At 37.6% G+C, this 17421-nt stretch overlaps 3 protein-coding genes across 6 annotated transcripts; all 3 read left to right on the plus strand.

Annotated features, from left to right (window-relative positions):
* The first annotated feature begins 964 nt into the window (after positions 1-964).
* LOC114738076 (uncharacterized protein At5g01610-like) lies at positions 965-1854 on the plus strand. Its single transcript, XM_028926093.1, has one exon. The coding sequence runs from the start codon at positions 1071-1073 to the stop codon at positions 1587-1589; it is 519 nt and encodes a 172-aa protein (XP_028781926.1). The 5' UTR covers positions 965-1070; the 3' UTR covers positions 1590-1854.
* A 1307-nt stretch (positions 1855-3161) lies between these two features.
* On the plus strand, positions 3162-5160 carry LOC114738073 (uncharacterized). Its single transcript, XM_028926091.1, has 2 exons — positions 3162-4032; positions 4555-5160. The coding sequence occupies exon 1, from the start codon at positions 3328-3330 to the stop codon at positions 4024-4026; it is 699 nt and encodes a 232-aa protein (XP_028781924.1). The 5' UTR covers positions 3162-3327; the 3' UTR covers positions 4027-4032; positions 4555-5160.
* A 2152-nt stretch (positions 5161-7312) lies between these two features.
* On the plus strand, positions 7313-13405 carry LOC114738065 (poly [ADP-ribose] polymerase 2-like). 4 transcript variants are annotated; one of them, XM_028926077.1, is made up of 18 exons: positions 7313-7543; positions 7633-7906; positions 8067-8191; positions 8306-8387; positions 8664-8899; positions 9074-9200; positions 9407-9462; positions 9955-10028; positions 10121-10167; positions 10286-10335; positions 10622-10684; positions 11352-11432; positions 11591-11701; positions 11809-11890; positions 11990-12132; positions 12406-12479; positions 12800-12905; positions 13003-13405. In XM_028926077.1, exons 1-18 carry the CDS (start codon positions 7460-7462, stop codon positions 13099-13101), a joined length of 1914 nt encoding a protein of 637 aa, XP_028781910.1. In that variant the 5' UTR covers positions 7313-7459; the 3' UTR covers positions 13102-13405. The 4 variants fall into 4 exon arrangements, with proteins under 4 accessions (XP_028781910.1, XP_028781911.1, XP_028781912.1 ...); XM_028926078.1 differs by having other exon boundaries at positions 11815-11890; XM_028926079.1 differs by having other exon boundaries at positions 8067-8185.
* The last annotated feature ends 4016 nt before the right edge of the window (positions 13406-17421 follow it).

A 17421-nucleotide genomic window follows, 5' to 3' on the forward strand; every position in this document is an offset into this window, starting at 1 on the left:
TATACTGTTGTGAGATTTTATTAACGCCTGGATTAGATTGAGGATTTTTACACATACAATCATATATCATCTGTTCCACTCTCAATCTAACTGGTTAAGAAATCCCCTATATGTACATTTTATGTAAGCTAAGATAAAACTCTTTTCACATACTTATCTTGTATTCTATAAATTACTATTAAAAAACTACTTATAAACTATTTTAAACAGCCGTTAAATTATAAAACTGTAGCTCGGTTGCGTTTTCCAGGTTAACTTCGGGCTTCTAAAACATTGGCCTGAACTTGTCACGAGCAAGTTTCCTGCATCAAAGTGTCCAGTCCACCCTTCAAAACTCTGACAATCGCCACGTGGTGCGGTAGTTCCTTGCACCATTGTTACTTTATTACTGCAATAGAAGAACAATCCGACAGTTTTATTCCCATAAAACACGAGCCATCGATTGTCAATTATGATGATCAAGTTCATACGCCCTTTCTACTGATCAACGTTCCAAATTAAAAGATGCCAAACATATAATTTTTTAATAAACTTTACCCTTTCTGATTTCACAATTTAACGGCATTACTTTTCATGCTTCCATTGGAAAATACACATTCGATTTATATATTAATTAAAGAAGTTAATAAAAGTACAAAAATATCTTCTAAAGCTGATACTAATATTATTATTATGAAAATACTCTTTTTTTCCCCCTAGTCTTTTCCAAATGCTAGTCACGATCTAAGCAGTGGTCCTAGTATTAACAGGGATTTGGTCTGAGTTTGAAATCCGAACCATTCAAATTTATTTTTTTTCATTAATATTTTTTTGAAAAAACTATATTAATATGTACAGAATTTATAATAAAAATCATCTCTTGATTATTATTGAAACTGTGAAAAATGGTGTTGTGTTTATCTGTATCAGGACTTTTGCGTTCCCCCTTCCCACGCGTCTGACCATAAAAGGCCGGCCTTCGCTAATCGCTGCCCTCAGGAGAGTCTTGGTTCTGAACTCTGAAGTGAAGCCTGAACTCTTCAAGAGAACCTCACTCTCTTAAACCCCTAATTGTCTAACCTAACCACACCATGGCTCTCCTCTGTGTGATTCCATCAAAACTCACTCTCTCCCTCCTCCCAATTCTCTTCTTACTCCACTTGTTCATCTCCTCCTCCGCTGCATCTACCTCCGGCGGCGACTCCCTGAGTGCTTACCAAGTTCTTCAACAATACAACTTCCCCGTTGGCCTTCTTCCCAAAGGTGTTTTAGGCTACGAACTAGACCGCTCCACCGGCAGATTCAAGGCCTTCTTAAACGGTTCTTGCGGTTTCAAGATCGAATCTTACGACCTGAAGTACTCGGCCACCATCACCGGCACCATCTCCCAAGGCAGGCTCTCCAACCTGCAAGGTGTTAAGGTGAAGATCCTTATTCTGTGGGTTAACATTGTCTCCGTCACTCGCACCGACGACGAGCTCGAATTCTCCGTCGGCATAGCTTCTGCGGATTTCGCCGTCAATAACTTCTATGAGAGTCCATCTTGCGGCTGCGGCTTCGATTGTCTGTCTATGGCTTCCAATCAGACTCATTCTCATCAAAGCTTTTAGGTTTTCTTCTTAATCCACTGCGTCCTCTTATTTCAGAAATGTGGTGTTTGCTAAAATAAGATCCAATAGTTTGAACTTGTGATATGTGCGAGGACAGTGCGTGGAAGTGGGTATTTCTGGTTTAGAATAGGGACAACCGGAATCAACTCGTCTTTAGGCGGTTAGGCTGAGGAATAAGATTGATGGACTCTACAGTTCTTAGATCTACTTACTCTGATGTTTAATAACAGTAATAATTAGTTTAATACTTACCGTATTTAGTTAATTGTGAATTGTTGCACGCGTGATGCTGCCATGCGATTTTTCTGGGTGACGTCTCTGCAGGGAGAGTCGTTCGGCTCTTTCTGCGTTGAAATGTTCGCAGACCAACGAAAAAATGTGCGGGTGGAAAATAATTGCCATCCACGTCTTGCACAAGACAATGCGTGGGCCAAACGTGGGTTGATGGTTTGAAGATAAATACTTTTTTTGGATCAGCTTTTTATCTATCTGACTTGTGGGGAAAAGCACGGTACCACCAAAGCTAAAAAATCCAGCGGTGGGTCATTCTACTGTTAGTGCTCTTTTGAAATTCTCACCAACCCTCATCTACCTCTCCTCTCTCACCTTTGGCTCCATCATCTTCCTGTGTTTTCTCTACCCATTCGCATCGCCTCTTTTCCCTAGCAGAGCAAGCCATCTCAAAAATCTTTTTTCTCATTACCTCTCAGAATGAAACCTGAACCCGTCTCTCTCTTATCTCAACCCAGATTGCCCATGGTAGCAGTCGCAGCAAGCTCTCTTAGATCCACCATCAAATTCCTGTCCAGCTGTGGCGACAAAATCCCCCCTCGCTACCCTGTCGACGAGCTCTGTTGTCTTGCCTTCCTATATTTTTACGGATATTTGGATGTTATTGATTTTTCGTCTTAAATATATTTAATTAACGAAAATGTTTTTAATATTTGTGTTTATCCATTAAATATATTTAACATGATGAAATGTATTTTCAAAATTTCGTGGTAAATTGGTAATAGCTATTTTTATTTTTATAATTTTGGTTTTAATAGTTGTCTAATAATTATCACATTATATGCGTATAGTGTAAATATGTATTATTTAATAAAAATCATATCATTTTTGGTCATTTTATTTTATTTAAACTCATTTTTAGATTAATCATTTAAATGAGTTTTAATTTTTTTAACTAAAACTTTTTATAAATATTAATATAGACATAAATTATATTATACTAATTAATTTTTATCTTACTTAAATGGTAAAAATTAGCTGGAATAAAAATTAGTTTTGCAGCTATCAATCCAAGCATACTTAATATCTAAACCCTCAATGTTGAAAGTAGTAGCTAATATCAACTCTTCTAGTAGGGAAATAAAGATACTATTCACTCCCTTCATTTCCCCCTTTTTTCCCCAACTATTCTCAACGTCTTGTCTTCGACATCTGTTGAGACGTGCGTCGCATTTTCAACTACCGAAACTCACAAAAAGTTATGATAATACAGTATTTTTTGAGACACTTAATTAATAAAAATAAATTTTATAAGCTAAGTCGATGCGCAACGTTGGCAAGAAAAAGGCCAAAAAAAGCACTAAACAGGGGGATGGATGAGGGCCGCCCGCTGCGCGTGTTTCTTCCATGGCTGGTTGGTGAACATTTGATAATTAGTTAATCACGTGTTCACCCTGGAAACAATAACGTAGGGGCATGTGGACCAACTAACTATTACTGGCTCATCATGGACAAGGAGAGGCAAAAAAAAAAAAAAAAGGAACCAGCCCGCTCCGATCCATCATACGGAAAGGGCATCGTTTTATTTCAGCTAGCTGGCCAATGCCCTCTGAGACCTAGACTATTTGCATACCCTCCCTCCCATTTTCCCTTGCGCCTGAAGCGGAAAGTCAAGGTGTCCTTTCCGATGTCGCTCGCCGCCTTTCTCATCGCGTCCACCTTTCTCTTCCTCATACCGCCTCCGCTGGCATCCTCGGCTGCGACCGGCGATGAGGCTGTGACGGCCTACGATATGCTCGGACGCTATCACTTTCCCAAGGGTCTTCTCCCCGAAGGAGTTATTGGCTACAACTTAGATCATTCGACTGGGAAATTTCATGCCTATCTCAACGGTTCCTGCAGTTTCTCTCTAGAGGGTTCGTATCAGCTAAATTATGAATCCACCATCAGTGGTTACATATCCAGGGGCAGGCTTGCCAGCCTCGAGGGTGTGAAGGTGAAGGTGCTGCTGTTCTGGTTCAATATCGTGGAGGTGGTTCGCTATGGTGATGATATCGAATTCTCGGTGGGAATCGCTTCCGCTTCTTTCCCTTCAGAGAACTTTTTCGTTTGCCCTAGGTGTGGTTGTGGAGTGGACTGTGATGACTCGTTATCCCCAGTAAGGAAACTCAAATTAAAACCCCTTTTTTCTGTTTCCTCCATGTAGTCTGATTTCAATATAGTTGCGGCTCCCTTTTTCATATTACCCCGCCCCCGGCCCCTCCCCTCTGATCGCTGTATTTAATTAATGGCGTCTCTCACTTATACGAATACGAGGTTCGATGCATTTATCTATCTCAATTACTAAAATGCCTAGTCACTACCCTTTACTAGTGTTTGTGGTGATTCTGATCACTGATCATATTTCTGCTTCCGTCTGAGGGGAATATTGCCTGGGCTTGCTAGAACAACGCTAAATTTTTTATCCATGTGTGTTTGCGTTTGGTATGCGTGCTTTTATTAGTTCCGATTGAATATTCATCACACTATGAGACGTAGGAGTAGGACTGGCAAGTTAACAAATGTTCTGTATTTGGTTTTATGGTTGGGAAATATCCTGTGATTGTTGGAAAACGGCAAAATCGGATGAACAACGCTAAACAGATGTCGCCCCCCCCCCCCTTCCTCTCTGGAGGGAAAGCGATGGCACCGACCTTTATTTGTTCATTATCCTCCGATGCTCTCGTTTTCTTATTTCCCTACCATTTGGTACAAATGGTTCCACATGCTGCTAGAATATCCCAGGAAAGCTATTGAATGGCGGTTGCTTTCTAGAAAGATTTTACTCTTTACCTCAATGCTGCACCCATTCTCAATCATGATGCCCCTGCACGCTCCTCTGAAGCAGAGACTTTAAAGGAGGGATTTTCAGCGCATGTCCATTTCTTTAAATTGTCTTTATGTCCTTGTGTGTGATTATATTGCCACGAATTGCTAAAATGCGGAAACTATATACCGCGAAAGTTTGGGTCTATCTGCTAGTTGTGAAGGGGTTAGATTGTGATCTGCCTTTCTTGTGCTGTCTCTTTTCCCTTTTTAATATAAGCTGGGAAGAACTTGCAGTGAATGACGGGACACAGGGAGTCTTATGGGGTACATACTTTGGTTCTCAACCCTAAAACTCATGTATCCTTTTCTAACTTTAGGGTATCTTTTGCTTCAAGCCTTCACCCACATATTGTCTCGCTGCTTATTAGCTGTGTGATTAAATTTGTTGTGCACGTTAATTTCGTAATTGGACTTAGATCTTATTATGATGTTTGTTATTAACGGCGGGTAATCATGGATTTAACTTTTAAAACGTTTACTTGTTTGTTTGGAAAGCACTTATCACGTAATTTGAAACAAAAGCTCATTTCATTTATTGACATAATATTTTATAAATCACTTATTTTTGAAGAAATCTACCATCATTGCAAATAAGGACTACATCTTGAGGTTCATAGGGAAAGAAAGTGAGTAGTAGACTAATTGTCTCTTGATATTTAGTCACTTATTAAATATAATGAATCACTCTAAAGGACTTAGTCAGAAGAACAATTATACTTTTTACAGAATAACAGAGTTGGTGTTATTTGGTTTATTAAAAATCTTGACCTTTTTAAAAATTAAGCTTTACAATTTTTTCATACGGAAAGAGTGACTTGTTGTATGGGAAGTTAATATTTTGAGGAAGATCAATAAGGTGAACGACGCAAGTCTTAATAATCAAATGTTACGGTGGGAAATGGTTCATCTTTTAATTCTACTGCGTTTTTGTTTTCATATTCATTCTCCTTGTGAGTTTTAATGCATGTACGGTACGCTTAACCTTCAAAATCCAGATGTTTGATTTCCAACAGAACATTGCCGGGCTTTCAGAATTTACAAAATGTCAAATTCTTTATCACTAATGAAAAATGTGACTTAGCTCAAGACACTATGAAATAAGAGATAGCATGAAAATTTTTTAGCGCCAGTGTGTCATGAATTTTGTTCGTTCATTTTTTGAGCCGTCCAATTCAAATTATTTATCTTTAATATTTTTTTGTCACATATGAGTATCTCTTTATTAGAGACAATCTTATTTGAAATACTGTCAATGGGTATTTATTGTTAAACTGAAACATTACACTTTTAATTAAGGGTGTGTATGGACCAAACTATATCAGGTTTGGTATCAACTCAAGGTCTAGTTCAATGACGATGTCAGGTTGTAAAAAACAGTCCAACCTTACTGTAAATGACAGCATGTGGTCTGGTCTGGTCTAATACTAACCTGAAGTCAGGTTGGAATAGACTTAATCTAATCGACTATCTGAACTAGTCCAAGTAATCAAGGACTTGTAGTTGATGTCCTGGAATACAATTGCAACGATTTGATGACACTCTATGTAAGAACTCCTACTTCTTGCAATAGCTTAATATTAGGAGTTGAAGTAGCTTGTTTGGGTGATAAACCACGAGAGTCAAGAAGATAGGAGACGGTGAAAAAATACCCATTGGAAGGGGTTGAATAACCATACCTTGATGACAATCATTGGGTCTGAACACAAATCACAAGCAAAATTTTTGTACAAGGAGAGAATTTTTTTGTGTGGCAAAAATTAACAATTTTTCAATCTTTAAAACACCTCCTAACAATATTTCAACGATAAATCAGGAAACAACAAATAATTTCCCATTGCTAGGTCAAAGTATGGCAGAACATTGATTAACTTTACTCCCATTAAATTTTTCATTGCTAGAAATTTGAAAACTAAAATACCAAAAGAAAATGAACATAGCAAAGAATGTGATAGAGCAACCAGTCGAACAAGAAATTGAAGGAGGTTGAGGAGAAAAAAGTCAACAGTACCTGGTGGCTATTGACCAACAAGGAGAGGAGAGGCGGCGATGGATTCCATGCTAGGGCTTCTAGTGAGAGACGAGCGACCATGGTGAAGAAGGCGTTGGGTGAGAGTTGAGAACAAAGAGAAGAACGAGAATGGAAGGGAGGCTGAGCTTGATAGAGACCGAGTCATTGACAGTGGCAACTCGTGAGTAGAGAAGAGGCGGAGATGCATAATGAGAAGCAACACTATGCATGCAACGAGTTTTGTGTGTGAGAGAGGAAAACGTGTGTCTAACATATGGGCGGGATTAGAATTAGAAACGAGTTCCATACAAATGATGATGAAAGCTCTTTTCGTGCAGACATGCCCTCTTCAGAACTCATCTTCAAGAATTTTACTAGCGGGCACAAACATAATATTTTTAAAAAAATGGGAATCAAAATTAAGTAATCATATAAAAATCATGTTCATATTTTAAAATATAATTTAGTATATTGCATATCTTAATTATCGGTTTATAATTTTAATTTTGAAATTAGAGTTTATATTTAAGGCAAAGAATAGTTTTTTTTTTTTCCCGGTCTCAGAGCAAAGAACAGTTCGCTCTGACTCTCAGGAAAAATAGAATTTTTTATATCTTGTTAAATGTTACTTCCCGGAGAAGCCCGCGGAATCGTGCAAAGCTTTGTGCTGGCAACGACGTCGTTTACAAGGAGGCTCCCAGCTTCATAAATCTCGTTCCCTCCTCCAAGGACTCTCGGGTTTCTGAAGTGTGCTCAGCACGCGATGGCCACTAAAATGAAGATCGAAGAGTTGCGGACCGAGCTCGCTCAACGTGGGCTCAGCACCGCCGGAATCAAGCCTACTCTGGTATTAAATAATTGTTTTCTCTTTTCTGCTCTGTCTGTTTTGATTGGGTAGTCCTTTATCACCTCTTGTTTGTGGGTTACTTCCTACAGGTCCGTAGGCTTGAAGCTGCTCTTCGGGAAGAAAGTGGACAGTCAGCGGACGATGGTCGCACTTCATCTCGTCAGAAGAGAGACCGTGAACCAGAAAATGAGGTTTTGGACAACTCTGATAAACTTGCGGCAATCGAGAAGTTCCGTGCAATGGGCGTTCAGCAACTGCGCGAAGAAGCTTCCCGGCGTGGAATTCTCTTGGTTGGGTCGAAGAAGCAGCTTCTGGATAGACTCTGTCAAGAATTAAGTAAGGGCTTGGACAATGCTAATGAAGGTATGTGCTTCTTCTCTCTTGCCTTTCGTGACCCCGAACTGAAGGAAGCTCTTGAGACTATTACGGATGCACATAATTATTCTCTAAAGTTTCCTAGTAGAACCAGGGCATATACATAGAGAACAAATTCTCACATATAATGTGGCTACTGCGGTTCCAGATGGAGCTGCAAATTGTGTAGAGAAGGAAAAGATGGTTACAGCAACCAAAAAAGGTGCGGCTGTTCTGGATCAATGGCTTCCAGATTACGTGAAGGCTCAGTACCATGTTCTGCAAATGGCAAGTGTAATAGAATAATTATTTTGCCAAGTAATTGCATGTGTTTTCAATGAGATGCTATTTTGAGGCTAAAAGCTTTTGTTCGGTTTGTTTTTAGACTGACGTGAATATATAATGTAGGCTGGTGAAATCTACGATGCCACGTTGAATCAGACAAATGTTGGAGACAACAATAACAAATTCTATGTGATTCAAGTTCTTGGTTGACTCTCAATCCCAGCTACAAGTTGATAATACTATAATATCAATTTATGAGATTAATTAGTCGTGGGAACATTTTCGTGATAGCCATAATTTTTCACAAGATTAGGCCTCTGCTATTTTTTATTGTTGTCAAATGCAAGCTCCGAGATGCAAAGAAGATCGTTTGTTTTTTCTTTATCAAAAACAAGTTCTGGTTTTATCAATAAAAATTTTTCTTTTCTGCTGTATTGGCTCACGGTCCCCCCCCCCCTCTCTGTTTTTTTTTTTTGGGCAGAATCGGATGATGGTGGAAAATTCCTTGTTTACAACAGATGGGGAAGGGTAGGTGTAAAGGGCCAAGACAAGATACACGGCCCTTACGCTTCTCGTGAAAGTGCCATCCAGGAGTTTGAAAGCAAGTTTTTTGCCAAGACCAAAAACCATTGGTCTGACAGGAAGAGTTTTGTTTGCTACCCAAAGAGTTATGCTTGGTTGGAAATGGACTACGGTGGAAATGATAAAGAATCTACTGTGAGTTATTGCCGCTATTCTTTTCTTCACATGACTTGATGGGTACTAAAGAATCCTCCGTGCCTATTTGTTATTTTTTACCCTTGCTCCCTCAAGGATCAAATAGTTGACTGTCAAGAAGAAACCTTTTTTTTTTTTTCTTTTTCATTCTGAGCGACGTGCTATTGCTTTCAGGCCACAGAAAAACATGCTTATGCGTTAGAAATGAAACCTCAGGAATCAAAACTTGAGTCACGTGTTGCAAAATTTATATCTCTCATTTGTAATGTGAGCATGATGAATCAGCAAATGATGGAAATAGGTTAGTTTTTCCTTCCCAAATTTCCCTGTAAGCAATGACCCGATTCATATGATCATAAAAACATGCCAAATATTTAATTGAATTCACTTTGGGTGATCATAACACTGATAGCAAAATCATAATCAATACTTTTGGACGTGCATTAAAACTCTTTATGATGTACCTTTAACATCCGCTACATTGTAACCTTGGAATGCTTCTTTTAGGATACAATGCTAATAAGTTGCCTCTTGGAAAACTGAGCAAATCAACAATTTTGAAGGTTAGTCTTTCTCATGCATGTCATATTTTCTCCTTTGTGCATGTTTGGTATGATTTTTCTTTAAATTGCTTATAGCATTAGACTCCCTCCTGTAACTTATCATGCTATTGATGTAATATCAAGAATCTACAGTATCGTGGCATTTCACTTATCAATCAGTCTCATGTTACTTCTTCCCCCGGGGTTGGGGTGGGGCTGATTCAAGAACGCATCCTTGTATGTAGTTTGTCTGCCAAAATAAGAAAAATAAAACCTCTTTGATATATCATGATTCTAACACTTTTTTTATTTGCTTCATTCTTCTTACGAAGATGTTTGAGGTCATTACATCCTGATGATGGTGCCCAGATAGATTCTCTGGTGTAATCACATGTCCTGTTTTTGTCTTGCTGGGCCCAACAGTTTTAAGTTACGACTTGCTTGCTATGCATATCCTCTCTAAACTCATGGAAGAATTGACTAATTATATTTCTATTTTCCAAACATATATAGGGGTATGATGTTCTCAAAAGAATTGCTGATGTGATTAATATTTCTGATCGGAAAACTCTGGAGCAGCTAAGTGGGTAAGATATTGCTTTTAAGGTAAAAAGATTATGGGGCGAAAATTTATAATTTTGAAGTACATTATCTATTTACTTCTTATAACTGATTGCAGGGAATTCTACACTGTTATTCCTCATGACTTTGGATTTAAAAAAATGCGTACGTTCTCTTGTTCTCATTTTTAAACTTCCAAACCATGAAATTTTCATGATATTGCTTGAGTGCATTATAGCCATGGGATGCTAGCGGATTAATATGGAACTATAAATAATTGCAGGTGAGTTTGTGATTGACACACCCCAGAAGTTAAAACGCAAGTTGGAAATGGTACTTCTATTTCCCAGTTATACATCTGGTTATTCTAGTTGCTCTTCACTTCATATTTTCCTTTTCTTTTCTTTTGGGTGGTGGATACCTTTCTATGGGCACATCTTTTTCCCCCCGTCTTTTTTCTGTTCCAGCAGCTTCATCTTGATGAATTGCAATGCACGCTCTTATTCTCCATGACTCAACTTCCTCCACTTCTGCAATTTTTTTTCGAAAAAGAAAAATATGTTTACCTGATGTTATTTAATGGTGACATTATTTGATTCTTTCAAAAAATTAAATGAAGGTTGAAGCTCTTGGTCAAATCGAGGTTGCAACAAAACTATTGAACATTGACGCTGGAATGCAGGTACTCTTTTTGTTTTCCTTTGTCATAGGTGATGGATAATATATGTGGACAACTTCTTTATGTCATCTTGTTTACAATTAAAAGTATCGCCATGGTACTCTCATGGTTGCCTAAGGTTAATGATGTAAATTCTAATTAGTTAACATCAAACACAACCTCAGGTTACTTAGGGATTTGTTGATTCATCCCTGGAATCCCTCTTTTTGAATGCGTAAGCTTTGTTTTTGATTCATCATCATTATTGTTATTCTTTTTGACATGAATGGACCAGGTAAAAGTTAGGTCGTATGTTAGACATTCCAATTTGGTTTTTTTTTTTTTTTCTCCTTGTAAAGAAATTATTTGTTCCTTTTAGTGTAAGCATTGTAAGGGTGCAGTGTTATATTTTATACTTAATTCTGTACACAAGTTGTGTTGTTTTGGTGTAGATTTTTTCCTGTCAATGAAGGTGCATTTCATTGTTGTTTGTTTTGTTTATGGCTTCCGCTTGGTTTCCAGACTAACATTTAATTTAAATAATTTGTTTTCTAGGATGTTAAATGAGACGCATCAATGGGACACTTTTTTTTTTTTATATAATAATTTTTGTTACCATATTGTTCTAAAATATGTTACTTCTACTTCTGGTCAGGCTTATGTTCAATTTATCATTTTGGAATCCCTGTAGGGTGACCCCCTGTATGCTCATTACGAACGCCTTCATTGTGAACTGCTGCCTGTCGAAGTGGATTCTGAGGAGTTCTCCATGGTATGAAATTGTGTTGATTATGGCATCTCTCAGGTCTGATTATGCATCTTGAAATTAAATATAGAATAGAGAAATAGAATTGGAGCATTAGGACCCGCTACTAGAGCTTTAATTCTGATTCTGAGTCCTTTTCTGTCATCACTTGTTGATGTCACGAGATTGCAAAGTATATGCGGAACACTCATGCTGAAACGCATTCAAACTATACTGTGGACATAGTTCAAATATTCAGGGTATCAAGAGAAGAGGAGGCTGAACGCTTTAGAAAGGTGAGTCGTGCATTAGAATTCAAGTTTCTTGGTCTGTAAATTTATCTGAGTTTTGTTATGGAATGTCTTTATCTGTAAATACTTACTCCATTGCTTTGCACTTCAAGAAACAGTTCTCTTGCATGAAAAATAGGGTGCTTTTATGGCACGGTTCAAGGCTCACAAACTGGACTGGAATTTTATCTCAAGGTCATTCTTTCTCTCATTTGTTGAGCTGCTTCTTTGTGTGTATAATGCTTAGATTTATCTTGGCTGATGCAATAGTAACCGAGATAACTGCATCATCAGGTCTGCGCATAGCTCCTCCTGAGGCACCGGTAACTGGCTACATGTTTGGCAAAGGAGTATACTTTGCTGACATGTTCTCCAAAAGTGCAAATTATTGCTATGCTTCTCGCACAGCTAAGGATGGAGTGCTTCTTTTATGTGAGGTTGTTTTTTGGTTTCATGGTGGACGGTATTGTAATACAAAAGCTTAATCATTAATTTCACCCCTGGGCATTGCTCGTCAATCAGAATTTGATAACCAAAATCGCACAAGTTGGCAGTTATTTTGCATCCAGCATCGCATTATTTTACCAAGTCTGAAGATATTTTATCAATATCTCCTTTCCAAAGGATCCATTTAGAAGAATGGATTGCTTTGCATTTGTCATTGATCCTCATTTTCGGGAAATACATGATTCATATTAAGTTATATATAGGTTGCATTGGGTGAGATGGTTGAGCTTCTAACTGCGAAGTATGATGCTGATGACCTGCCTGAAGGAAAGCTGAGGTTTGATTGTTTTGTCCAATGTAATTTGTTGTTGTCTTGCTTGTATTTACGCAATGCATTGACTAATATTTGTTAAGCTGTGTGAGCGTGCCTTGGTTACTCTTCCTCAAAAAGTTTTTTATATATATTCAATAGGAAAAATCACAAAAAAAGACCTTGGAAATAGAAAAATTGCAAATAGGGACCTATTGCAATATTAGTATGGGTTTTGACAACAATTTTTATGAACGGGTCCCTATATGCAATTTTTTAATTTTCAATGTCTTTTTTTTTGTGATTTTCCCATTCTTTTTCCTGCTAAGGTGTGTTCTATACTGCAGCACAAAAGGAGTAGGAGAAACTGCACCAGATATGTCAGAGGCTCAGGCACTTGAGGACGGACTCATTGTTCCCCTTGGGAAGCCCAAAAAGCGTGCGGGCATGAAGGTATGCACAAGAAGTATGACTTTCATCAGCTTGGAAGTATGTTCGTCATGTTATGAATACTTGACTTTACTCGGGGTGCCATCACTTTGTTTTGCAGGGTGATTTATTGTACAATGAATACATTGTCTATAATGTGGAGCAGATTAGGATGCGCTATGTCATTCATGTAAATTTCAATTTTAATCGAAGAACTTAGTAGCTAGATGTAATCGATAATGTATTCTAGTCATTCTCTAGTCACAACGGATTATAACCGTTGGCTTTCTTGTAGTTCAGAAAATTCTAGTTAAAAGGTTTCAGCAGCCTTTTCCTGTGTTATGAGTGTGTGTGTATGCACAAGGAAAGGGGAAAGGGGGGACGGGGGTTTGCAAGCTCATGCGTTTTGTGATAATCTTTAGAAGTGGATTTTCGTCTTTTGTCGGTTTTTAGAGGATGTTAAGTCTACAAACTGAGAAACTATTACTCTGCGTCTTCAGCATCTCCCAATTTTTTCGCTCCCAGAATTTTTGTTCGGTGATAATTTACGCCTTCCTGTTCGCTGGGGAAATAATGTCAAGTTGGTTATGTAGACATACGAGGTGGTGATATTGACCGCAGTTAGGATTGGGCGGCATGATTATTCTGGTTAAATATAGGCTTAGCTGTCCTCTGCATAAGTATTTGTTTACCTTGATTTCACGTATTAAAATATGATATCTTCGAAATAAGGCAGTATCTTGTTCTTGTGACAACGGATGATCAATGTGTATGAAGAAAAATTTGTAGGCGTGCGTTATGTCGTTGCGGAGTTTAGCCTTATGTTCACCGACTGACCTATGCGACAATATTGGAACATCTTCTGATCCAAAGTCAACATTTTGTTTTTAAAATTGGCTAATTTTGCGTACAATTTTTGGGCGTTGAAAAGACTGTTTGTGGCAAGATACTTGTGTGAGTGAGAGATTAGAGTGTCTCCATTCCTCTCGTCCTTTCGTTTCTATCTTAATCAGTTTTCAGTGAGAGTACTTATCATTTTGGCATCAGAGCCATGCTTGAGACGAGATCTTCTCGAACCCAGCCAGAAGAAAATCCCTTCACTGCAGAACACCTCGCTGCCATAGTTTCCAAACTCAACCTTGGATGTTATTTACCTAAGCCTTTAAACATTTAAGAGGCAAAAAAAAAAAAGAACTCATCAGATACTATTTTCCTTTTATAATTCAAGAAAGAAATAAAGATGAATTTGGACCCTCCAATTATTATTCCATCGCAATTTACAACGCATGGACTTGTCTTCCCTCGAAATAATTTTCATTGTATTTATGCTGTGTTACCTCTGCTTCACCTCTAAGAATACTTTAATTAGCGACTAACTTAATCCAAATAATATCATAGCAAGCCTTTGAGCATATAATTATGTGAAATATACACCACCTTGCCGCTACCAGGTTATTAGCGAAGAAAGTCTGGGCAGATTTAGCAAAGGCCGCCATTTCACTTGCCTTTAGAGCTGGTTTATGATCTGATTGGTATGAAATGAAGAACAGAAAAACCCTCTCCTGGACACCATATATTTTGAAAAAAATTAAGTTGCATTGCTATCTAGCAAACATAATGAAAAAGCTTTTCCTCTCCCTTACCCCTCTCTCTGTAGAATATTTCCATGGGTCCCAAAGGCAACGACGAAGGCTTTCGAGTTTTGACTTCAGATTCCGGCCAACCTTGGGAGGCAGCCGTTTTGCTCGGATAAATTGAACTAGGGGCTTGCTTGTGTGAAAGCCCATTGTCATTTCTTTTTAGAAAATCAAGACGGAGGAGGCCCACGATACATGGCATCGAAGGAGACGCGCGGACATTGAGGAAGTGGGCCGTGGGGGCCTTTTCAATGACTGGCAATCATTATTCAACACCTCATCACTGTCTAGTATGTGCAAATGACGGCCCAATTTATGGATTCTCGTCCGTACAAAAATCAAATTTATGCTTTAAGAAAGTATCGCTGCTGTTGTGCAATCGTGAGGATGGGTGATGAGCCCTAGGGTTCGTTTGATACGAGGAAAAATAAGAGGAGGAGAGAAGAAGAAAATTTTTAATAAATTTGATTTAAAAAATTAAAAAAGTGGAGTTAAAGCTTTTAATTAATTTTTATTATTCTTTCATATTACTTCTTCTCTTTATTAAAATTTCAAAACCTTATTTCTCAAATTTTTGTAAATAGAGCTCTCAAATTTTTGTAAATAGAGCTCTTAAATTTTTTTTTCCTCTCTCCTCTCCTCTATTTCCTTTATACCAAACAGAACCTGAGGATTAGGTTTCAAATACATCCTCCTCCTTTTGTTTTATTATGTTTAGTGATTATATTTAAAAGGGTGTTTGGATAGAAGTCAAACTATAGTTTTAAAAATGTTTTTACGGTATACGAAGTAAATATGTGGAGGAGTGTGTCTCGTTTTACAAAAAAACTTCTGAAAATCACTTTTCTATTTTGCCAAACACCCTCTTATACTTGTTACGGATTGACCGTGTACTCATTTCTTGTGTGGTTCTATGTATAATCTTCATACGACGTCATTTTTATTGGCAAACAGAGCGTAAAGAAATTAGTTTCCTTTTCCCCTTATACAACAGGTAACTTCGTGCAATCTTCTGGTGGTGCTAGAGAGAGGGACGGAACAAAATGTAGAACGTAGAGCACATGAATATGGTGTAGGAACCTCAGCCTCCGCTGTGGCCACAGATAGCAGAAGAACTCGCATTCCTGCCGTGCTCGTTTCGAGGCATAATAATATACTCTTCCGGTTTTAAAAAAAGTTATATAAGCTAGTTAATTATAAAAAATATAACATGTTTTTTTTCAAAATGTCATAATCATCTTTTTTAATATTTTTCCTTCTTTACTTACTTGATTATGGTTGAGAGAGTATCTATAAGGATAATTTAAGAAAAATTGATAAATATGAAAAATAAGTATTATATTTAGGACAAAAATTAACTTAACAATTAGGTTTTATATTAAAAACCAGAAAAGTATATTGAAGATGGATCTATTAACTCCAAATGACTTTTAGGGGTAACTTTTTATTTGAGGGTTTTAACGATTTGTGAACTGGCAACGAATCACATGCATCATCGAGCTTCCAATCCCAGCTGCCCTAACTAGCTTCCTCCACAAGGAACAAAGTTCCATTTTTCCTAACAAATGTTTAAAAGTAGTCACACGTTTAATTAAGTCTCCTTTTTTTTTTTTCCCAAGAGAAGTATGCATGGCTTGAAGTTCTGAGTTCTGACACTGCATTGAAATACGTCAAAGGCCTTTGGTCCCCGTCATATGATCGTCTTCCTCAGCTGCTCCGAGTGTTTTGATGGTATTTCTGGTTGGCATTATGCAATTGGACTCTGCCTTGGTAATTCAGGACTGATCAAATTCCTGGTCTTCCCATTCAGTACTAGTAGCTCAGGAACCAATGTTCGTCGTCCTGTGCTGCCATGGCCAGTGATTCAAAGACTTAGTCTCTTCCCGCCTTCAATGCCCACCTTCTCTATTTAATCATTCATTTTTCACCCGCCTCTTCTCTGTTTAATCATATTTATACCGCATTCTTTTCACCGCATATCGTGTGCATGTGTTGCGTGCTGTCTTTCTTTCTTTTAATGTACATATTATTTATTCCATTTGTTTTAAAACATCTTTAACTTTAAAATATTTGTTTTCTTGTGAAATTTTGAATATAATATTGAAAATTTACGCACTATTTTTGCTCTTTATCGGGGGAAAAAAATGACGACAGGCGGAGCAATCGCGGGTTTGAAAAATTTAAACTAAGTAAATGAGAATATTTTGATCGAATGTCACCAAGTTATACTACGACTTAAGAGTCTTGAACTAATTGATAAACGTTTTGATATGCGTGTAACTTTGACCTGAACATTAGTTATCTAATGCGGAAGAATGTTATTGAGAGGGGGCTCACATGGAGCGATGTTGCGAGAAGATGATGCTGTTCCTAATCACATCAATAATTGTCTAGCAATCAATAACTGTGGTGTGTGGCCCAAACACTGAAATAACATAGAAGGAGCACTCAGAGGCTGAGCTTTCGGCATCAAGAGACGACGCGTCTTGATGTGAATTGCATGAGACCGCGATTAGCTTAATTGGTGATGTGTTGTCCGCTTGGCATAAATATATACGCGTTTTATTATTTCCGGTCTTTAATATAAGATTCTAGTTATTTTTATTTTGGTTATACATATAAGATCCTCATTCATTTTGTCTCTTATATTTATACATTTTTTTTCAAGATAGTCATCTTAACAATAGTAGTTATAGCTAACACATTTAATTAGTAATGATATTTTAGAAGAGACAACACATGTTTATTACAAATAACTGACTTAATTTTTTTCTTTAATCTTCTCAAATTAATTTATGATTAGGACCAGAGATAATATTAAATTAAGTTAACAATAATATCTCACGCTTACGTTATCATTCCATTTCAAGGTTCCAAACTCGGCACGTTCCCAAACATCCGTT

Source organism: Neltuma alba, unplaced genomic scaffold (genome assembly GCF_004799145.2).
Source record: "Neltuma alba isolate B1F8T4 unplaced genomic scaffold, ASM479914v2 tig00013522_pilon, whole genome shotgun sequence".
In the NCBI taxonomy this organism is placed as follows: domain Eukaryota; kingdom Viridiplantae; phylum Streptophyta; class Magnoliopsida; order Fabales; family Fabaceae; genus Neltuma; species Neltuma alba.